This window comes from Gossypium arboreum, chromosome 8 (genome assembly GCF_025698485.1).
Source record: "Gossypium arboreum isolate Shixiya-1 chromosome 8, ASM2569848v2, whole genome shotgun sequence".
In the NCBI taxonomy this organism is placed as follows: Eukaryota; Viridiplantae; Streptophyta; class Magnoliopsida; order Malvales; family Malvaceae; genus Gossypium; species Gossypium arboreum.
The window spans coordinates 129,625,736-129,650,156 of NC_069077.1; the positions used below are offsets into that span (position 1 = coordinate 129,625,736).

The 24,421-nt window shown below is 34.9% G+C and overlaps 2 protein-coding genes across 2 annotated transcripts; one reads left to right on the forward strand and one right to left on the reverse strand.

Annotated features, from left to right (window-relative positions):
* Positions 1–11,992: 11,992 nt before the first annotated feature.
* LOC108469771 (uncharacterized) lies at positions 11,993–20,098 on the forward strand. Its single transcript, XM_017770797.2, has 8 exons — positions 11,993–12,221; positions 12,318–15,056; positions 15,715–15,850; positions 16,000–16,082; positions 16,567–16,805; positions 17,461–17,547; positions 17,947–18,046; positions 18,435–20,098. Exons 2-8 carry the CDS (start codon positions 12,501–12,503, stop codon positions 19,476–19,478), a joined length of 4,245 nt encoding a protein of 1,414 aa, XP_017626286.1. The 5' UTR covers positions 11,993–12,221; positions 12,318–12,500; the 3' UTR covers positions 19,479–20,098.
* A 1,011-nt stretch (positions 20,099–21,109) lies between these two features.
* Positions 21,110–22,132, reverse strand: LOC108469341 (transcription repressor OFP12-like). Its single transcript, XM_017770230.2, has one exon. The coding sequence runs from the start codon at positions 21,981–21,983 to the stop codon at positions 21,384–21,386; it is 600 nt and encodes a 199-aa protein (XP_017625719.1). The 5' UTR covers positions 21,984–22,132; the 3' UTR covers positions 21,110–21,383.
* Positions 22,133–24,421: the final 2,289 nt, after the last annotated feature.

Here is a 24,421-nt window from a genome sequence, read left to right on the forward strand (position 1 = left end):
GTGCAAGATATTAATTACCATGTTATAACACCCTTATTTTCTTTTTCTACACCATTTCTCATCACTTTCTCTTACTCTTCACTAACATATCAAGAACATAGGACCTTATGTAAGAAAACTCTACTATAACATTATTTTCATGCTTTGTCAATAACAATAAACTTAAAAACATATTGAAATCTTGATGTACTTACCTTGTTCTATTGATACTAATCTTTAACTTGATTTTCTCTCTGCTCCAGCTTCTATTTCTTGAATCCAACTTGATATTCTAACTCCCCATGGTCTCCTTAACATTTTTCTCTCTTAGTAGCTATGGAAATTCTTTTGATTTGTAGGTGAAAATGGTGAATTTTTTGTGGAAGGACCAAATTGTAAAGAAAATAAAATTTCTTTCTTTTCCTTCTCTTCTAACGTTGGTTGCATGCATAGAAAGATGATGAAAATTCTTCATCTTTCCTTCCTTTTATACTAAATAATTAATAATAAAATAATAATAAAATAATAAAATATCTTATTAAAATAATATATATCTAATTAAATAATCATAAAATATCATCAACATCATCATTACTTTCTAGATTTCTCTCTCTTCCAATTGACCATTTTTCCCTTTATTATCTTTTAAAATTCCATCCTTGAGTCATCATTTAATTTGGTAAAATTATAATTTAGTTTCTCATAGTTCTTCACCTATTCAATTTGGTCCTAATTCATTCATTTTCCTTAGTTTCTAGATCATCCCACTCTTAAAATATTTACACTATTGGTCTTTCAAATTTTTCATATTTACACTTTAACCCCTCAAATTTTGAGTATTTACTCTTGTGCAACAAAACTTTTCTCACTTTTACAATTTAGTCCTTTCTTGAATTAATATAACCTAATATACTTCTCAATATTGACATAACTCAAAATTTCCCTTTTTGTCACTTTATTTCCTTATTTTACTATATCAATGATAATATCTTACTGTAAAAATTTTCAGGGTATTACACTAGCTGAGTCAGATATAGATTGTAATGCCTCAAAAATCTCGAAACCCAAAAATCCTGAAATCTCGAACTTTCTTTGTTTTCGGTTTTGATAAAAATTGTATTTTATGTTCCTAGCCATGTGATAATTATAATAGGTCTTAATTAAGGTTTGAGTTAGAACCTAGGAATAAATGAAATTATAGTTTAATTATTAAAAGAATCAGGGTTGGCAAGTAGTTGAGCTTTTAAATAAAAATAGGGGAAAAATAGCATCAAAAAGCCCTGCGGAGGAGTGGCTAAGTGACGTCACTTAGGGAGTAGGGAGGTGGCGTTAGTAGCTAGCAAGGAGATCCAGGGTTCGAATCCTAGCTTAGTATTTTTAGAAGTTTAATTTTGGCCTTCTAGAAGGATGGAAGTGGCATGAAGATGGACTCCAAGGGGAGTGTTCAGAAGAGAAAATTAAGGAAAAGATTAAGGGCTTATCAGGGAGAAAAACAAGGAGATGAGAAGGGAGAAGTGATGGAGCCGAATTGGGAATTAGGCATGGAAAATTCAGCTCTAAGAGCTATAAATAGGGGCCGAATACAGGGTTGCCAGGCTAATGCCGAAATTCTTCTTCACCTTGTTGCCAGAAACCCCTTTCTCTAAAAGCCGAAAACCCTGTTCTTTTCAAGATCCAAAAAGCCGAAAACCCTTTTGTTTTTCTTTCTTTTCTTCCTGCCGATTTCTATTCTTCTCTACACAATTTTCTTTGTTTCACTTAGCCAATTTCTTCTTCTACTCTTCTTCTTTAATCTGTACCAAATAAACCTTATTCACCATACTAAGTTTGAAAAGCCGAAAAGCCGAATCTCCCAAGGGCTGAATACTCTTTGACCGAATCTAGTGTAAGTGTTGCTCTTCCAATCAATTTTTTTTGCTAGGTATCGATTATTTTCCCTCACTCTTTCAATCAAATTTGGCATGGAATTAGTATCGGATCTCGGATCTTAGCTCTCTACCGAATTGCTCTTTAGGTGTTTGCGGTTTTGGTAAGTATTCCTCATCCATTGGCTAAGGTTGGCTAAATAGCCATAGTAAGGTAAGGGGACTTGTGTTGGATACGAGTCACCTATTATTCTGGTTTTAATAGTTACGATTGGTGCAAATCTAGGAGTTGATCGTGGTTAGTGAAGGGGTTGTTATACTTATCGCGCAAGGTAAGGTTAAGGTGAGATTCTGGCTTTTGGTAAAGTATTCGATAAGTATGTAAGATTAATCTTTGAGTGATATCGATTGTAGGTTTGGGCTAAAGAGATCACGTCACGCTTGCTTACCAGGTGAGTACATACATTGCACACACATTATGTATCGGCAAAAGCCGAAATGCCGAAATGCCGAAATACCAAAAAGCTGAAAAGTCGAAATGCCGAAAAGTCAAAAGTTTGGCTACGGTAGTCTTGCGAGTGCGCGAACACTCGTAAGGAGGAGACCAATAGGTTGCCTGAGGCCCACGAGTGATTCCGTGGAGTTGGGTTGTATTTGGCCATATGGGTCGGAATGGGCTAAATGGGCGCGATGGGCTGTTGGGCCCATAATAGGCAAAAACTAAATATTGATGCTATGTGATAGGAACTTGTATGTGAGCATGAATATGAATGTGACTGGGCCTAACGAGCCATATAAATGTGATTTGGGCCTAATGGGCCAATACAGGTGATTTGGGCCTAATGGGTCATATGAATATGATTAGGCTTAATGGGACAGATACAGGTATGTGAAATTGTTTAGGCTTTGTAAGAGGTTTTGGGCCTAGTATATGATATCCACATAAGACTTAATTAATATATTGCGACCGTGGACAAGTCAAAGGGTTAAGGTGTGGCAACGGGTATATGCATGTCTAGGATTGGATCTAGGGAGAGCTTGGTACTTAAGCTGTCTTAATGACTCACGTCCTCTTCTCTGGAATCCTACCTAGTGCATAGTGTTCGTTCATCTTAGCTCACGGGACTCGTTAACGAGCCAAGGTAAGTGAAAATCGTAATTAAGAAAAATTACAAAAATACCCCTAAGGGCAAAAATGACCAAAATACCCCTAGATGTAGACTGTAAGTTTTATGGATGTGACATGCATACATATGATATTCTACTTAGGTTGCATATGGGTGAGAATTATGGAACGGAGGAAGTATATGATGATCGCATGGTTGCTTGACAATCGTAGATTGACCGACGGCTTTTAAAGCTTAATATGTAAATGAAGGTAGCTCCGCAACCGGGCTACCATGGTGTGTGGGCTGGATGGATCAATATTTATATCCCCACATGGTGTGACGGGGGACAGAGCTGATGTGTAGCGGACGAATAATTTGGATGGGATTGCATTGCATGATTGATGAATGACGTTTTTTTTGAATGCTTGTTTTCCGTCGAGGGTTGTACACACTGAGTTTGCGAAAACTCACCCCCCCTCTTTTATTTTATTTTTAGGTGATGCTCAGTAGAAGGTTCGATGTTTGGAGAGACTCTGGGTAGCCAGCTAGCAAGACAACTTGGACTTGTTTTTCTTTTAAAAGCTTATAAGTTCTTTATTTTATTAAGTATTTTTTGGACCGGAATGTAATAAGGCTTCCTTCTTATTATTATTTGGATTATTATTATTTTCATTGTAATTACAAGAAGTTGAACATGGGATTCCTAAATTATAGTATGTTTTCTACGTTTCTGCAACTTAATTTTTAAATGATAAAGTTTTCTTAAATCAAATGTTTTAAACAAGGCTTTCGCAACTGAAAGGTGTGTTTATTTTTAAGTTAATTAAGGTTTCTTTTGTCTAAGAAGGGTTTTCAATGAAAACACGATTTTCGCTAAAACACTTCAATGTGACACGCCAGATTCGGCCATAACGTCTAGGCTGGGTGTTACATAGATAGCGTGCCATAAGACTGGAAGAGTTCAGGGATTACTTCGACTACGATTCAATGAGACATTAGTTGTCAATCTATTACTTTGAATTAATTCGATGAGGTATTGGGTACTAATTTACGACAAGAAGTAGCTCAGAAGTTTTGGTATGTATTCCTATAATCCGGATCTAATAATTAATTGTCTTATTTTGATTTAATATTTATAGTAAGTGATTGAGATGAATAATTAGTATTTTGATATTAAATTGAATATTTATGAATTTGTGAAAAAAAATGTGAAATGTGGATATTGGATAATGATTGTTTTTGAAATGTGGAATTAAACCCTATTAACTGTATCGGGCTGAGTCAGATATAGATGGCATGCCATAAGATTGGAAGAGTTAAGGGGTTACTTCAACTATGAGTCGATGAGGCACTCGGTGTCAATCTATTACTTTGGATTAATTCGATGAAGTATTGAGTACCAATTTACTTGGTTTAGCCGATGAGACACTAGATGACAAATTATTATTTTGAATTATCCGATGAGGCATTGGGTGCCAAACTGGTGTGTTTTGGTTGGATCCGTGTATTCGTCCAAGTCCGATTCTTGTTAATAGGGGTAAATGAATAATAAAGTCTTACAATTGATATTGAAATGAAATGATATGAGAAATAAAAGTGATATAGTGAATTGAAAATAGAATGTGAAATATGTTGACAATACATGGAATATATGAGTTATATACTCATGAATTGAGTATGGTATGAAATGATGTATTCATGAATTGAGTATTGCATGACTGATGTCATTGTACGAATAAATATGGTTGACATGTGAATAATCATTTATATAGCAATTGTGTGAATTAGGATATTGTTTAATAAATGAAAAATGATAGTTATGATATGATACTAGACATTAATATGTCCTTATAAATTTAATTGTGCCTATTATATTATATTATATTATATTATATTATATTATATTATTTTTAAATATTCGGATTATAGAAATTCCACTGAGTTTTTCTCAGCGTACGATTTGTTTTCCGTATACAGATTAGGTACAGTAATTTTGAAGAGTTGTAATTGAGGTTGTGAGCATTCATCTCATCACATCTCTAAGTGCCAAAAGGGTATGTTTCAAAATTTTAAATAGAATGGCATGTACTTAGGAAGATCAAGTATGTTCCAAGTAGTAGGGACTAAAATATAAATTATAAAAATTTATTATTATTATTTTAATGTTCAAATATATTAGTGATTAGCCAAAATCACTTTGGCACCAAATGTAATATTCCTATATCAGGTTCCTTGGGTCGAACAGGTATAAGGGTGTTACATAGAGACCAGTAGCCTAGTGTCACGGGGCTTCAACTTTAGTCTTGCAATTCGTACGGCCTTAGGCAATTTCACTGTTTCAAATTTACCTAAGTCAGCCTGACTCTCACAAAGTGAGAATTCTTGATAGAAATTCTCCAAGGTACCGAAATAAAGCGGATGAAACTCAAAGACAAAAGAGCAACGAAAGAACAGAAAAGCCACAAGAAAGCAAAAGCACTCCAAGTGTTTGAATAAATGCTCTCAATAGTATTCAATTACTATGAAGGATTACAATTGAGTGTATTCCAAGTGAGGGAGAAGGCCTCTATTTTTAGTTGAGCTCCCCCTGATCCAAAGATACCTTTTGTTTTACATCGATGACCAAGATTAAAGCTTTCCTACAATTGAGGTTATTAAGGGATTGGCATAATCCTTTAAGATTACAAAATCAAATATTATCAAATTACAAATCTTCTAAGATTTCTTTTCATATTTATCAAGATAACCCTAATTTTTCTTAAGTGCTTTATTGGGCCACCAAGGCTTCAAATAGATGGGCTTCTCCATATATTCCACAAAACAAGCCAATTTAAGTGGATCGAATGAGCCCTATTTAATCAATTGACCTCTATGGGAAGTTCTTTATGCATTAGCCATGAGCTTTGATCCGCGACTTGTGACATTCTCCCCCACCCATTCTCATAATTCCCTCGTTATGGACTCAAAATGACACTTGTTTGACTCGCATCAAAACATTCTCGGTACCTCAGCTGAATCCCAACTAGTCTCTTTGTCAGGATGTCCCGCCCCTTGGAACATTTGTCTCGGCTTCTGTCGTCGCCTAAGTCGAACTGTTTCTCTCCTTAGTACATCTCATTCGCAAGAGCCCACTTTTCTTACTTGCCCATATTTTGACTTGCCTCGATCAAGATCTCAATGATCCTCACAATCAAGCTTCGGCACACCCACATTGAGCATTTAACCTTGAGTATTTCCACCAACTTTGGCTTGTAAGCCTTTCAATTTACCCATTTTAGAACTCTGAAAGGGCTATTGTGTCTTTATCAAGCCAATGGTAAGTCATAATATAGAACACCAGATAAGTGTTTGAGATGTACCTCGTTCATTGTATTTACTCATTCTAATTGCCTAGTTTTTATCACTACTTTTGTAACGACCCAATAGTCAGAGGTGTCGAAAAGTGCATTTCCAAGACTCTGTTCCCATAAATTGGACTCGTAAATAGTTATTAAAAATATTTACGAAGTTAGTTGTGTAGTCAATTAGATTTTGATTAAGTGAATTTTGTGAAATTATAAGTTGTTAAAGTATCAAGACTAAACCATGTAAAGGTTAAAAGTGAATTATAGTTTGGAATTAATTAAAAGGACTAAAATAGCAATAAAACCAATAATTAAATGTAGTGTGGCCAGTCATGAGTTAAGTTATTAATGTTATGTATAATATATATTATATATAATTACATTACATTAACTTTAATACATATAATATACAATAAACAAAATAAAAGAACTAATAAAAAGAAAGTGGTGGCATGCAAATTGAAAGAAAAAGAAGAAAGAAAAGAAAGAAAATAGAAAGAAAGAAGAAAGGTGAACGACGACACCTTAGGATTTATAAGTTTCAACTTCAATTGGTTAGTCAATTTAGTCAATTTTCTTGTAATTTTTATATTTTCTGAATCCTAATGTTTAGAATTACCCGACCCATGTTGAAATTTTAGCATTGATTAAGATTTTAGATGTTGTTATTGTTGAATAGTTTTAGTATTGGAGATTAAATTGATAGATTTTTAAGTTAGAATTGGATAAGAACTAAGTTGTAAAGCAAATTACAAATTTTGAGTAATAGAGACTAAATTGTGAAAAATTTTAAAATTTAAGGGTATAATTGAAAATAGAGAGTTAAATTTAGTTTAAAGTGAAATGAGTATAAAAATATAGAATTTAATATGAAGATTAAAAATTAGTCTCGCTTTAGGGACTAAATTAAAATTTAGGCAAATATTGAGTAAAAATTGAAATATTCAATGTAGAATTGATTTGTGTAGTATTAATGTATTTTAATTGTTTTAATTTTGTAGCTAACGTTGTACCGGAATCCTCGACTAAAAAGGGGAAGGATAAAATCGACGTCGAATAGCTCGAAATCCACAGTTTGTGTTTCTATAATCCGAACTAAGTCGTAAATTATTGCATTTTGATTTATTGCATATGGTAAGCATTAGAGGTGAGAACTATTTTGCTTTATAATTGAATTGAATTCATATTCAATTGAAATGGATTGAATTAGTATGTTATGAATTTATTGAATTTATAAAATTGAATTGAATGTATGTATATATGTGATAATATGCTTATAAGAAAATTTGACATTGGTTATATATTTGAAAGTGAAATGGAACCATATTAACTATTTCGGGCTAAGTCGGATATAGATGACATGTCATAGGATAGGAAGAGTTCAGAGATTTCTTCGACTTCGAGTCGATGAGGCACTGGTGCCAATTTACTTTGGTTTAACCGCTGAGACACTGGGTGTCAATTCATATAACGCTGGGTGCAGTTATTACTTCCAATTTAACTGATGAGGCACTGGGTACCAAACTGGTGTGTTGGTTGGATCCATGTATCTGTCTGAGTCCGAGTCATGTTAATAGGGGTAAATAAATAATAAAGTTCTATAATTGATATTGAAATAGCATGATATGTGAATCGGAAATGAGATAGCAGATTGAAAAATGAAATATGAAATATGTTGTGATCAAATGAAATATATGAGTTATGTATTCATTACTTGAATATGGAATGAATAATGCCATTGTATAAAAAAATGTGGATTGATATGTGAAAATCTATTTATATAGCAAGTGATGTGAATTGAGATATTTGTTATAAACAATTAACTATGAAAACATGTAAAGATTGAGCATAGTATAAAATGATGTGATGATATGCATGAATTTGAAATGATGATATCTTGTAATTGTAAGCTTAGACAATAGTGTAATTGTATAATTCAATTTGAGCATTTAGGTATCATTATGTCTTTAATTGTTTGGATTATAAAAATATCACTGAGTTTTACTCAGCGTACGATTTTGTTTTTCGTGCGCAGGTTAGGTACTTCGCTTTTGATTGCCGACTCAACATCCAACAACAATCTCGATCTCAAGTGTGGTGATGTTACTTTTTGTAATGACATGTACTTAGGATGTCTTAGTTGATAATTATTTTGTGAATGGATTGTTAATTGAGTTATAAATATAATGTTGGTTTGAGCATATAAATATATGTTTATGTTTGAAGCCATAATTTGGCATGTTATTTTGGAACCAATGCTTGTTAGCTGTATGTGAACTTAAGTTTGATGTTTTAGGTAGTTATAAATTAGGTTGATTTGAATGAATTGGTATGCTTAAAATCTTGATTTGAATGATGAATTGATGATATGTTTTGATGATATAAAATGTGGTATCAATGAGGGTACATTGGTTAGGCACCTGAGATGATTGTTTTGGCATGTTTTGAGTATGTATGATCATATTTTGAATAGGTTAAATGATTGGCTTTTGAGTTGCTTAATATCCAAGCAAGTAGGAATTGGTAAACTTGTTATTTAAGGTACATTTTAGATCCACATGGCCAGACACATGGCGTGTGACTTGGCTGTGTGAGATACACGACTAGGCGACACGACTGTGTGTTGTCTGTTAGTGCTTAGGAAGCAAGTCAGCTAGCACACAGCCTGACACATGAACGTGTGAGGCCATTTCGAAAGTTACATGGCTTAATGGCCTAGCACAAGGGCGTGTGGCTTGGTCGTGTGACCCAAGTCAAAGAGTTACACTGGAGCGAACATGGGCTGGGACACGGCCGTGTGATCCCTGTAGTTGAATTTTTTAACTTTTTCCTCAATATTTCAAATGTTCCTGATTTAGTCCTGAATCGTTTCTAGAGTGATCCTAAGGCCTCGAGAGCTCGAACAAGGGACAATATACATGTATAATGATGGATTATGTTATATTTATTGAAATGTTTAGAAATGAATGATTTAGGTTACATTTATTCGATAATGCTCTAAAATCTTATTTCGACAACGGATACGGGTTAGGAGTGTTACAAATTTTCCCCAAAGTCTGATGCATAACCCACCTCTCTCATAGGTGGTAGCCTCGCTAATAACTCAACAGACTCTAGATCAGTTTGTCGCACCTCTAGCATTTCCAATAGGGTCTCGTTAGCACTCTGATCTACCAATCTAATGTTCTCACCATAATGAATATCCTCAACTAGTTGGATTGTCAATAGTATCTTGGTTCAGCCTTTCTCATCACGACTCATAGACACCAAACATTATTGTTGATGAGTATCCAATATTTATATGCAATCGGTAAACAGAACCTAAAGAGAATTAATTTGGTTAAAGAAATTCAAGCCAAACACGATGTCATCATCATCTAAATGAATTACCTCAAAAATTTTCCTTACTTTTCCACTTTCCAAATTGTAGCTTAGCTCATTATGCTACTCCCACAGTTTAGACCTATTTGGAATTTACTGCCTTAGTTTTCTTAATTGATTTCCTAACCAAGATATCAAGTTTACCCATGACTTTCTCCGATATGAACAAATCAAATGCTCATGTATCGACAATAGCACTTTTCCTTCATCTGTAATGTTGATATCCACAAACATCAACCTTTTTTTGCTTGTAATCCCTCTTCGCTTTAGCAGAATTGAGTGTCATTACTCCAAGCCTCAACATATTTTCCTCGTTAGGCTCCACTTCATCTTCTTTAAAAATAGCGGATAGCATGGATCATTATGGGTAGTCTCGTACCCTATGTGACCCACTGCATAAGAAGAACTGTATCTGGCTTCTTTTCATTCTTCTTGTCCCTCGGATAATTGTTGGGTCTCTATTTCCCGTTAGGTGGTTTCCCATTGTCATTATTGCCACCATTGTCATTTTTCACAAGTTCTTCATCTCCCCTATGATTGCCCTTCTCCTTAGACTTGGAAGACTCGAACTTGTCTTTCCTTAGAACAAGCTCAATTAAGGACTCTGCTATGGTTATGAATTTGGTAAGTTCCTTGACTCTACAGTGTTGCAACTCTTGCTTCACCTATGGCTTCAGCCCATCCATAAAGGGGAAAAATGCCTCCTCACCCAAATTGAAAATTTGGAGTATGAGTTTGCTGAACTCCCACACATAATCTCTAACCATGTCTTATTGGTAAGCCAACGTAACTTAACTTGAGCCTCATCCTCGACATATTCTAAGTAAAGCTACCCATTGAGTTCTTTTCAAAACTCCACCCAAGTCTCAGTTGTGGCCTGACCACACCTTTCATCTGTGGACCTTCGCTGCCACCATAAAAGAGTGAAATTAGTAAAATATCTAGCACCAGTATTTACCTTGGCAATATTGTCCTTGATGCCTATGGCACAAAAATATTATTTTATCTCTTCTAAGAAGTTGTCCACATCTCTTATAGACTTTGCCCCCTTAAATTTCTCCGGTTTAGGGACATCTATCTCTCGATTCAGTGTTGTATGGAGCACTCATTTACTCACGATAGCTTTATGCACAACAAGCTCTCTTTCAAGCTCCTCAATTCTAGTGTTCAAAGCTTTCTTCATTACCATTGTTTCCTCCTTCAAAGCCATCACCGTGGCTTTGAGGCCATCATCCCTTATTGTTAGCTTATCCACAGTGGGATCGAGCATCCCTCGCATCCTTTCCACATTGGAACTGAAAGACTCCAACACAAATTTACTGAGTTGCTCTTCCATCAAGTCCAACTCTGTAATGCATCCCTCAACTTCCTCGAGTGCCTCCCTTACATCCCCCATAGATTCCTCGATATTAGCCACCCGATTTTCCAAAGTCGAAACATTTCCCTTGATTGACTAGCTTTTCTAGCCCTTATGGGGATACTCTTGAGAAGTGCTAAAACTAGGTGTCCATGGTTGAACCGTGAGATATTGTTTGAATATTACCCATGACCCCCTATTAACACTTTAGTATAATAATCAATGGGTTGAAACCTAGCCATATAATAATTTTTAACCAATTCTATAACTGAAAAGGTAGATAAACTTTCCAAAGCTATAGTTTTGCTATGTAAAGCATCGAAGCCAATTCTCATGCCAATGAGTTTGATAATGACAAACTTAGACATACTTTCACCAACCAATTTATAGATAATTTTTGAGAACTTAATTGCAGGGATACCATTCTCCATGCTTGTGATTACATCACCTTCAAAAAGTTTGATATAATCTCCTTCCATATTTGCCTTTCCTCTATTCGTCTAGTATCATTGAACAATATATTCAGGGTAGCTTAAGAAACCATCTCTTCATCCGTTTCGCCTGAGGGATCCTCTTCTCTCATGTGAACCTTCTTTGTGGCACAGTCGCCACCCCTCCTACTACCGCTAGCACCACTACTACCACTTATAAATAAAAAAAGAGAATATTCTAGAACAGTTCTGTCTTAATCACTATTAAATTTACTTCTTTTTACTTCTTTTATTCTTTTTATTTATAGTATATTTATCATTTTTCCTTTTTTAATTTAATGTTTGATTTAATAATTAATTTTCTTTCAAAAGTATGGAAACCTCATTTAAAGTATTTTTTATTAGAATTTTCCATTTAAATAAGGAAAGAACTTTTTATTTTCCCTTTTTTTATTATAAATTTTTAGATAAAACAACTTTTAATTTTCAATTTAAGGAGAAAGATAAATTGTGCGCAAATATGGAGGGAAAATGAAAATGAATATACAATTGGAAAAGACAATCTTACCCATCTAACTTAAAGACCTTAAAAACCAAAATCCCAATTCTCTATTTCTCCTTCTCTAAAACCCCCAATAAATACTTCCCAAAAGATTTGAAACGCCATTGGAATGACCTTTGCCTTTCTCTCTCGATAGTATAGTACGACGCCGTCGGACGACAGGATTCCGTTCAATCTGCTGCATTGGGGCAAGGTTCGTGATCACTTTCTGTTGGTTTTGATACGATTCTCTGGCACTTTTTTTATAAATAATTATTTTTATTGATTTCTCCTGGTTTTTAAATTTCAGGGTCTGGATTTTAGAGTTTTTTTCTAGATCCTGTTGGGTAGTTTGGGCAGTGAAAATTGCTATTGTCAAAGTGAACCCCATGGGATTTGTTTACTGTTTTGTGTTGATATGTAATACAGTGAGATGATTTTGTGAGCGTAGAAAAGAAACAGCAACCTTTTTGAATCTAGGGTTTTGTAGGAAATGGGAGGGAGCTTAGAAACTAGCTGTTTGCAGTTTAAACCTGATGAAAGTGAGGTTTTGCCAAGGCAAGACGTTGAGGGAAATAAAGGGGATGATCTGAAGCTAATGGTTCTCGATTTAAACAATGATCCGTTAACAAGTTCTTTGAAAGAGGTTGAATTTGAGAAAAAAGAGGAGATTGAAGAATGTAGGGAAGATGGTCAGGTGGGTAATCTAAATGTTAGTGAATTGAATGAGGATGATAGGAAAAAAGAGGGAATTGTGGAGGATGATGAAGTTGATAAAGAAGACTGTGTGAAGAAAACAGTCAACGAGGAAGGCTTACAAAGTAAAGTGCAGTTTTCTGGCAGGGTTTTACGGTCAAGGTCTGCAGTGAAGACTAGGAGTGTGATTGAAGATGATAAGGTTGAGAGTAGGGTTGATAAAATTGAGGATGGCAATACTTCTGAAATGAAAACAACTGAGGTGGTTAAGGAGGGGGATGATCAGATGAAGAATGTGCAGGGAAAGGTGGGTAAGATGGGAAAGCGTAAGCGTGGGAGACCACCCAAGTTTCTGGAGAAGAATGGGTTTGAAAAGAAGACACCTCAGCTGCAAGTACGAGAGAATGATTACCCAGATGGTGAAGTGAGGAAGGAGCTCAAGCGCAAGCCTGGCAGACCACCCAAGGTACTAGGCAATGGCGAGTCTGTAAAGAAAAGATTTACGATAAAAGCAGTGGAAAGCAATCACGTGGACGGGGATGTAAGTAGGCCGTTAAAGCGCAAGCGTGGAAGACCAAGGAAGGTGCTGGAGAATAGTGGTTTTGAGAAGAATGAAATTAATGTGGAAGCAGGTGAGCGTGATCAGTTTGATGATGTTGGCATTAATAAGGCAAATCATAAACGTGGGCATGGGAGACAAGTGAAGGGACAGAAGCCTCAGGTGGCCGAGAAGGAAGCAGATGAGGTTAAAGCAAGAGATAGTTATCACTCTGATATTGAGACAAGGAAAGAAGCAAACCACAAGCACGAGGTGCCACTCAAGATGGATGTCAATGATGGGTTTGAGATGAAACCTGTTGATATGGAAATGGGAGAGGGCGATCGCTATGATAGTGAGTCAAGGGAGGAGGTCAATCATAAGTGTGAAAGACCACCTAAAGTGCAGGGCAGTGATAGGAGTGATCAATATAATGGCAAGGTAAAGGAAGGTATGATCCGTAAGCGTGGAAGACCACCCAAGCTGCAGGGTGGTGGTAAGGGCTTGAAGGGTAGGCTTATAGATGGGAGAAAAAAGTTGGGTGGGCTAAGAAGAGGGAGAAAGAAGTTGAGAGGGAGTTCAAAGTTTAATATGTCTGCTAATACTTCATTGTCAGAGAAGAAAATGATTGGGAAAGAATCAAATCTTAAGAGGTTTATATCTGCCAATAAGGATATATTTGATGATATGGAAAAGAATGATGGCAAGGCTTCACTAATATCAAGACCTAAGGCTGTAAATGCAGAAGGCAGGAAAAAACAGGTAAAGAAAGCAAGGGATGAAGGGAAACGGAAAAGGTCAGAAGCAAAACAAGCTGTGAGAGACAAAATAGTGGATCTGCTGAAAGCAGCAGGTTGGACAATTGATTACAGGCCTAGGAATAAGAGAGAGTACAATGATGCAGTGTATGTTAATCCTCAAGGAAGGACGCATTGGTCAGTTACCTTGGCATACAAGGTGCTTAAAAGGTATTATGAGAATGGTGGTTGTGACTCTAAGGTTTGTCCAAATGGTTTCATATTTACTCCAATTCCTGAAGAAGAACTTAGCATCCTAAAAAGAGTAGTTCAAAAGAAAAGGGTTGGAAAAAAGAAGCGAAAAGGGGAAGATGATGATAGCGATGATGATGGACAAGTTAAAAAGAAAATGAATAAACAAAAAAGGAAAATGAAGGAGAATGAGAAAAAGAAGAAAAAACAAAAGCTGCTCAAAGAGAAGCTTTTGCTTTATGAAGAGGAAAATTCTGATGGTGCATTACAAAGGGGAACACATGTGTCAAGCAGGAAGCATAAGTTACAGCAGACACAAAAGAGAAAGCGGTATGGCTTGTTGGTCCGTAATTCAATGGATGGAGCTGAATCTGATAATGATGGCTATGTCCTATATGATGGAAAGAGAACTCTGCTTTCTTGGATGATTGATTCAGGCACTGTTCCACAGAATGGGAAGGTGGAATATTTGATTCAAAGAAGAACACGAACTCGTGAGAGTAAGTCTGGTAGGATAACTAGGGATGGCATCCAATGCAACTGTTGTTGTGTTGTCTTCACCATTGCAGAATTTGAAATTCATGCAGGGAGCAAACCCCATCAACCTTTTCTGAATATATATTTAGAAACAGGTCTTCCCCTCTTGCAATGCTTATTAGATGCATGGAACAAACAACAGCAGTCTGAGCGTAAGGGCATCCATTTTGTGGATTTTGGTGGCGAGGATCCAAATGACGATACCTGTGGTATCTGTGGTGATGGTGGTGACTTGATCTGTTGTGATAGCTGCCCATCAACATTCCATCAAAGTTGCCTAGATATAGAAGTAAGCAATGTCTTTATTGCATGCATATGGTATCTAACTTTTATTAGATCATCCCACCCAGACCTTGCATCCTTTCCCAACTTTTAATTGCTCTGCATCAGTTTTTCAGTTCTAGAGCACATGAAAGAAAGGAAAAAGGGTTAATAATTTTGGTATACATTGTCATTCAAGTTAGCAGACACTGAAATCTTTTGATTAATGGGATTGGGTGCATAAGGATGGCAATAAAGTTCTGTTTATTCTTGTTAAGACTTTATCCATTGAGATCAACCTCTGCTACAATATTGTGTTATTCTTTTATTTACAGCTCGAAGTCTGGCTGTAATTTATCTTTGAGTTCATTCTTTTGTTTTCCTTGCTTTTCCCATGGGCCTTGCTAATGAAGAGCAAAGAGTGACTGAAACATAGGGCAATGAGCTAGATTATAACTTAAGCTCTGAATTCTTTGTTGACGGGAAAAAGGAATTTCTGTGTTGAAGTTACTTTCTTGTTACATATCATTTGTGAAAAGTAGCCAAAAACCTGTTTGAGAATTCTATTTCAATAGTTTTTCCTTTTTGGAGTTATAGGAAGAAGTAGGTTTTAGTTTCAGTGAAAACTGAAATCTTGATTGTGCTTAATCTACTTTTTTTTTCTGATATTCTTTTCTTTGCCACAGGCATTTCCTTCAGGTAACTGGAATTGTGTGTACTGTACATGCAAATATTGTGGGATGGTTGGAAATACATATCAAGGGGGCAAAAATGAGGATGCAGATCCTACAGTTCTAACATGTCATTCATGTGAAGAAAAATGTATGTATCTGTCAAGTTCCAAGTTGTGTTTATATATCAATTGTGGATTCCCCTTGACCTTTTTATTTTTAATTTTGGTTTACCTGTTATTGTTCTTGCTATTATATGCCATTCATTTCAGAAGGACCTTTTGTTTCTTCATTTTGTAGATCATGAATCATGTATTCAGCCAATGGATGCTTTTGATGATGGTTCAAGTAGTGCATTCTTTTGTGGGAAGAGATGCAAAGAGGTATACTTTTAGTTAGCAATCAATATAATTCTGCTGTGGGGAATTTGTAGTGGTTTGCTAGATTTGTAAATATAGTTTTAATTGCTATTTGTTGCTGTCAATTAAGCTGTCTGCTGGTATGAATTGATTGTGGTTCTCGCTTTATCAAATTTAAGGGTTGTTGTCTCTGTTTCTTAACCAGGAGCCTAACTCTATCTACTAGAGATGTTTTTTGAACTCAACCACTAAGTTGATCCTATCTTGTGAACTACATTTAGCAAGAATGGGAAGGGAGCTCTATGCTCCTGTTTTGTGCATTCAACTGATTTCTGGCTCTCATTGGGAGCTACTCACATGCACGAATGTTATGATCTGACTTGCATAGAATTCCAGAACATTGCACCCTTTAGAAACAAGTGGGAAGTTTTTGCTTTTTATTTTATTTTGTGTTCGCGTGTGTGCACGTGTTTGTGTTTGGAAGTTGATCATTTAGTTGTTTTTCTAGTTGTTTGAGAGACTTCAGATGCTAGTTGGGGTTAAACATGAACTGCCAGAAGGATTCTCATGGACTCTTGTTCAGCGCTTTGATATCAGTTCAGATGTTTGTCTCAGTGAAGCATATCAGAAGGTTGAATCAAATTCAAAGCTAGCTGTTGCACTATCTGTGATGGATGAGTGCTTTTTGCCTCTTGTTGACCACAGAAGTGGGATCAATCTGATTCATAATATTGTCTATAATTTTTGGTATGTGCACCTAAACTGGTCTATCAGAAGCATCATTCTGTTGTAAATTAATTACATTCTTCAAGAGAAGTTGACTTTTCCTCTAACTATGATGTGAAAAGTATGGTTTGATATTTTGGCTCGCTGCTCTATGCACTTCTTTATTTTTGTAATCGTATTTGGGTTTTGGCAACAAAGATGTGACCAGTACTAACCTTCTTAAAAAATCCTTAATTTAAAGTTTGATATGTCTGAAGAAGTATGTTTTGTTGAATAACAGTTACCTTACTGCTTAGAACTTTTGAGCAGAATCTTGTGCAATGTTAACCTTGCCTGACTGCAGATAGGAGATAAAAACAATCAAATCTGTCAACATATGTAATGTTGGCTGAATGGGACATTTATACATTATAAGAGTTTATAACCATATGAAATGTTTAGGAATCAAACAAAAAAAGCAAAAATTTAAAGGATGATATTTTATAGATTGGCATGTATTAATCTTTTGTGATTGAGTGGCATTGCTAGTTAATATCTGAAATACAACCTAATGCCTATATTTATGGTGAGGTGATATTTGATTTTTCTGCAGAATTATTGTTGCTGTGCTTCTGAAATTGAATAAAACGAAGGCATTCTTGTTTCAAGTGAATTATTATTCTCCTTTTGTTCTCAGGTCAAACTTCACTAGGCTAAACTACAGTGGTTTTTACTCTGCAATTCTAGAAAGGGGGGATGAGATTATATGTGCAGCATCCATCAGGTACTACTTTTGTTCTTAGTTCTTTGTGAATTATAGTATAGAATATGTGGAAATGTCTTCACATTTGAAGAGTGATTATATGGTAGCATCCATAAGTGTAAACACTCTTGGTCACCATCCTTTTGTTCCTCTGCTGTTCATTTCTAGTACGTGTTTAAATTTTAAGCTATTTTGTTCAGTTATTCCCCAATCCAAAATGCGGGAAGCCCATTTATGTGTGAATACACTGAGATTGAAGATTTAACACATTACAGTTTGTTTCAATACAACTAATGGTACATAATCACCATTACTGTAGGTTTGCCAATCATAAACTGATAAATCTGCCCACTCACCTAACTGTTGCACTTGTTTCCTTAATTCCTAATGATTACTATTATTTACTTATTGGGTTAATAGGATCCATGGAAACCAGTTAGCTGAGATGCCTTTCATTGGCACCCGGTATGCTTATAGGCGTCAAGGGATGTGTCGCCGGCTTCTTTGCGCAATTGAATCTGTATGTCTGAATCACTGATCTCTTTGTTTTATTTTTATATTTGTATTTCTTTGTTATATTGCTGGAGTATTAATTACATTTTTAAAATTTGACATTTTCAAGTTTATATGTACAATATCATGGCACTTTCTGCCACAATTTTTTTTGGAGAAATACTTGAGAATTAGATTATTCTTTCAAAAGAGAAAACCAGATATCGATATTTCCTTCAATCTAGTGATACAGGATAATTCATGGTTAATAGGTGTTTATTCAATGATCTGTATGCATGCCTGAAAAGAGTAATAGAGCAATAGAGTGATATCAAATGGGTCTATTTTTATTTTTATTAATGTAATTCGCCCTGATTTTGTTTTTCATGTTTCTTTTTCTTGTCCCTTGATTTCAGGCCCTAAGATCCCTGAATGTTGAGAAATTGGTTATACCTGCAGTCCCAGAACTCAAGGAAACATGGACTTCTGTCTTTGGTTTCCAACCACTAGAAACTTTAAGCAAGCCAAAGATGAGGAACATGAATATGGTGGTCTTTCCTGGTGTAGATATGTTAGAGAAACCATTGCTGACGCATATTATGGAGGAGCAGATAATGGGTGAGGTGTCCGATAAATCTGTGGAGAAGTGTTCAGTTGTGTTTGATTTGAATGTTTCTGCTGAGAGCCCTGCACCTGAAACAGATGATAGAAATGATGAACCTGCTGTTGTCGAATCTACAGCGCCGCTTCCTGAATGCACCTTGAAATGTACTTCTGATATAATGGTTGAGACTGTCAATTTTCCAGAGAATGCTACTGTTTCTTCCTCTTGCATTCCAGCACCTGAAGAAAGCAAGCTGGAAGTTGACTCTCAAAGCATATATTCAGAGGAGAAAACTGATGACAGCATTGTTAAACAGAACCTTGATTCTAACCATGTCGGTTCTGTCAAACATTCTGACAATATTGTCCATGCTGACAATGAAGTGGCAGTTCCTGTACAAGTGTCAAATGATTCTGGTAAGGATGTTGTTACTAACTGCTTTCATGGTACAGTTCAGATGTCTGAGGAAGCAAATGGCATCAAGCATCATGAAAATTCTAAACTAGAGATGGTAGAATGTGTTTCTGATTTTGTTAAGACAGTCGTTCAGTCTGAAGAAGCAAAAATTTGCCTTGCTATTGCTGAAGAAGCAACCAACCAAACTTCTCCATCAACTACCCTAGATGCTCAGCATGCTGCAAATGGCCATTATGATGTTGCAACTGATGACATTAAAAGTGGCCCTTCCAGACAGGGAGTCAAGATGGATGCTTCTGGAGAAGTCTCGGCTACAATTGATGTAAATTCTATTACTCACGAGGTTTGCAATGATGCTTCCGAGAGAGAAAACATGCAGCAGCGCGTGTGCAAGTCCGCAGAGGTTGTCTCAGCTGGTTCTGAGGTTTGCCATGACTAACATGCATGATCAGAGAAACATCAACTGCAACAGTCTGATATCTGAAAAGGTAATATAGTTACTAATATGGCTCAGGTGAATGCCAAATCTCCTGAGCACCTCATATTGAGTTCTCAAGTTGACCGCTATTATGGTTCTTTAACTCATTCTAATTCTGGAGTGGCTCGTAACCGTGCATCTGTGAGGAGTGAATCACACGCAAAACTGAGGTGATGTTTTTGTCTAAACTGAGCTCCCTTTTTCCGTTATATCCTTTTGAGTTCAGATGTCTCTTTTGAATAGCAGCTACTCATTAAGGTGCTAGATATCCGTATGGTTAGTATAGAAATTTTGATGATGCGAATTACGGAAAAAATTAACATGTGGTGCCTGGATGATGGATCCATGGTAGACAAGCTTTAGGGATGCAAATGGTAATTCTTTTAGCTTTATGTACAGTATAGGCCAATAGTATTCTCTAGAGTAGCTTCACGCCATCGAGGTTTTCCTTTTTCTCTTCATTTTGTATATTTTGGCCTTTTCATGCACTTTGTTGAATGCAAGTTTCCATCGTTGAGCTCTAGTACTAGTGTTTTTTTCTTTCTAATTAATCAAATGCGGTGAAGGCTTTGATGGTAAAATGACTCTTCAACTATATCTTGTTCTTAGGTTGACTTAAAATATTATGTCAGAAGTCGTCACTAAAGTTTTGTTGTTATATGTTTTGGATGAATGAAATTATATGACACGTGACACATAATTCCACATCACTAATGACGTGAATAATATTTTATTTGTGTAAAGATAAAAAAAAAATCTCGTGAAGAAATAAAAATATACTTTATTTAAAATTCTAAAATAACCAAGTATTGTCCATGTCCTTTTTTTTGGGCCATAAATGGAATTACGTAATTTCATTGGGCCAAAGTATCATATATATATAGTTATATTTTGGGTCAAAATATGAGTGAATAAAATTTGAAGGACTTATTAGGATAAAAAGAAACTTAAAAGGAGTTGAGATAAGGGTAATCTTACAATTAAAATAGGGTATTTTTTGTATTACTAAATTTTTATGGGTTTGCCTTTACCCTATTCAATTCATGTTTACAAGTTGATAATTATGAACGATCTTAATCCAATTTTTACCTCATACGTTTAATTAAAAAAATTGTATAATCGACTGTTTGTAAGGTTTATTTTTCTTAATGGCATTCTTGATGGTCCCTAATTTGCAAGGGATTGAATTAATGTTGGGTTTGATGCAATTATGACATCTCAAACTCGATTCTTAATAAATTAAAAAACAATTACCATATAAATATTAAAGGATGATTTGTGATGTATTTGATAACTAAGTACAACTATTAAAGACATATGATCCATCATTAATTCAAAACTGCTAACAATCTCAGTTGCAAGATGGACCTATGTACACAATTATTACTCACATGCTTTGAATAAATATATCACACTTGTACTGGGACAAGTAGAGGCAATGCATCACACGCTACAGTTTATTTAAATTTTTATTTATTTAAGTTCTGTAAAAAAAACATTATTGTGTGAATTTTATATTTCAAAATAATGGATTTTTATATAATTTTATTATTTTGAGAATTTAATTAAAAAAAAAAACCAAGACATGTAGCTTCTATCTGAACAAGTGACCGCTACTTCAAAATGATTAACCTTACAAATTTAGTTTGATACAATTCATTGGTAAGGGTAACTATTTACTTTTTCTTTTCTTCTTCAAATGATATTTTTCAAATTGACGTACATACTTAATTAATTATATCATTTGCATGTCATCAACAATACTAAAATTTAAATATAATGATCCAACATCCAAACCTAACATATATAAGATCAAAGTCCGATCGGCAAGAATACGGTAGCCTTAGAATCCCACCGCCGGTGATCTCAGTGACGTCTCCGTTGTGGGGTACTAGCATTAGCCATTAGGCTAACAACAAGATCAGCAAATGCTTCTACGATAAACTTGTGAGTGCTTTTGGGGTTCAAAGCAAGGTAGCACAAAAGGAGTTCATGCAAGTTGTCCCAGTTGGCCTTGACGTCCATTAAGTCACGTGCCTCCACCATTTCCTGCATGGATTGCCTGAAATCCATATATGGGTTCGGAGACAAAGTTGGGACCGCTACACCGTCTTTAACGGTCGACCTTGTTTGGTGGTGGCCTTTGTTTGAGGTTTGATTCACGGAGGTTGACGTCGGTTTTGATTCAATGATGGAGTTGGAGCTGCCCGGAGAAGTGAAAAAGAAGCGCTGCGAGGCAAAAATGGTGGCGAAGTCTGGTTCGGAGTGGGATTCAAGCTCTGGGTTGGGGTCGGAGGAAGAACGGGTACTCAAGGAATTGGAAGGTGATAGGAGGGATGATGGGGTGGCGGCGGAGGAAGAAAGTGGAAGGCCGTTATCAGCGGCGGTCAACAGGGAGGAGGACGTTAATGGGAATCTGATCTTGATGAAGCAGAGATTGATGTTTTTTCCCCCCGAGGTTGGCATAATTAACTGTTTGAGACAGGAAAAAAAAAAAGAGAAACTCCATTAATATATATACTTGCCAAATTGTTTCTTGACAATGAAATAATTAATCACCACTATTAATTATCCTAAACATAATTTCTTTTATATTTAAAACAGAACAACTTTTCATTGAATAAAATTTTATAATCAGCCATGTTATCAAATAAAATTAAAAAGAAAAAGAGAGAGAGAGAGAAAGCGATGGATCAAATGAGCATATGATTATTATTTCTCACTTTTACAAGATACCTCCCCCCACAAGACTTGTCTTCTTTTCTGGTCCCATCCCTGCACCATCTTCCACTCACTTCACTTCACTATAATAAATTATTGTATGTTTTAACTTTTAAAATATCCACTGATTAAGGTAAATTATTAAAATAGTTATTTTTATTTATTTCATGTTATTTTTAGTTATTTATGTTATTATTTTATTATAAAATAATTATTCTACTGTTAAATTTTGTTATCTCTCACATGACAGTCCGACGTGAATTGAGAAAAAGAATCATTGGTCTCCTTTTTCTTTTAGTTTTTCTTTCTATTTCGATTGAAAAAACCATCAATTTTCATAGTCATATTTGTTGAATTGAAATAGTAGAAATCAAATTGAGTGCTTCATCAATCGGTTAGATTTTTTTATTCAAAATAGAAAAATAAAAGATCAATTCAATGGAGGACCCAAGCATGGATTATAGTAAATAATAAGTTTCTTTTGTTCTTTACATGGGTTTTGGTTAAGATATTATAGGTTTTTTTTTCAAAAAGGTGGTCCATCGTTTCATATTTTTCTGGATATGTGACAGACAAAAATGGTATGCTTTATCTTTGTTGATTTGTGTATTGTGGGCAACTACAATAACAAGCAGGTATAGAGATTGGTGTGTTCATTTCTTCTTCTTCTTCTTCTTTGTCGTTTTGCTTTTCTCTTCTCTTCTTTGATCGTAACAAAAAGAACTCAACAGTTGCATCTTTATAAATTGGAGAAAATTGAGTTTTAGGGTAAATTTTGTATTCTATTTTCATAAATTTTTTTAAACTTTTCTCATCCTAGCTGGACATCTACGCTGACATTTAAAACTCATTTTAACGGTCACGTCGAACTGTTGTTTGGGAGGTGCAAATCTTAACGGCAGAGTGACCATATTGTAACAAAACGATAACGTATATAACATAGCATTCCAAACATAAGTAAATAAAATATAACTTAAGGCAAATATAAATAACTATTTTAATAGTTTACTCTATCTTTTAATATAAAAATAGTGGATAAAATGTTGTTATTATTATAATAAAAATTTTAAAAATATAAAATTGAATGTATTTAAAGGTGTAAAATCATTTAAGAAATTAGATATAATTAAGGAGAGAAAAGGAGAGGTGAGATGAGTTAAAGGGATGTTCCAACCGAAGCAAAGCAATATTAGAACTTAGCAGGAAGATAGGTAGCACATGGTGGGGGAGCACAGAGGCAGAAGCAGCTCCACCACCAGTACCAACTAACGTTTTGCTTATGTTTCTGTCTAAACCACCCCCAACCACCCCTTCAGTTGCACTTCAGTTCAGTTAACTGTATGTATCATATCATCCTATATTTTCGCCCTAATTCACACATATTCGTTTCTTTTATCTTTGTTTTTTTTTCTTTGTGACATTATGGATTTATTTAGTTCATAACTTTGTAAGATATTTTTTATTAATAAAATTAGAGGAATGTAAAATTATTTAATATACTATAATATATGTTTTATTATTATATTTGATTCATTTGATTGGAATGTGATATTTTGTTATTAATTGACGGAATTTAAGATTTCTTAAAAATATATTTTATTAAATTTTACCATACTAATAGTCTAATAAATAAGTGAGAAAAATATGTTTTTAATTGTTAAAACTATTATTTATTATGGTTTGAATGTAATTTTGATGATAAAAATGAATGGTAAGCTTGTTATAAATGTAATATTTCGTACACAATATAATAGATAAATTGTAATATAATAGATTAAATGTTGAAAATTCTCAACTTATAGTAATAATAAAATAGATAAAGTTGAAATGTTATTTGAACAATATATCACATAACTGAAAATTTTGATTTAAGGAAAATACAAAAATGAATCGAAGTTATTAAAAGTGGATAAATTTGTAAAAATAAAAAATAAAAAAAATAAGTGTCAGTGAGGTCTTAGCTCAGTTGGCAAAGACATGTTCTAAATATCTAGGTTTGAGACCTACCATGCATAATTATATGCATAGTTCTCTAAGTGTCATCATGTGTGAGAGTTTTAGTTCAATTAGTCCAAGTTAGTTGACTTAAATCTAGATTGGATCAGGTCTTAGTCTGTTTGTACTGTAATAGTTTGATTTTAATTGATGGTTACTTGTACCATCTTTTTGTAATAGTTTGATAC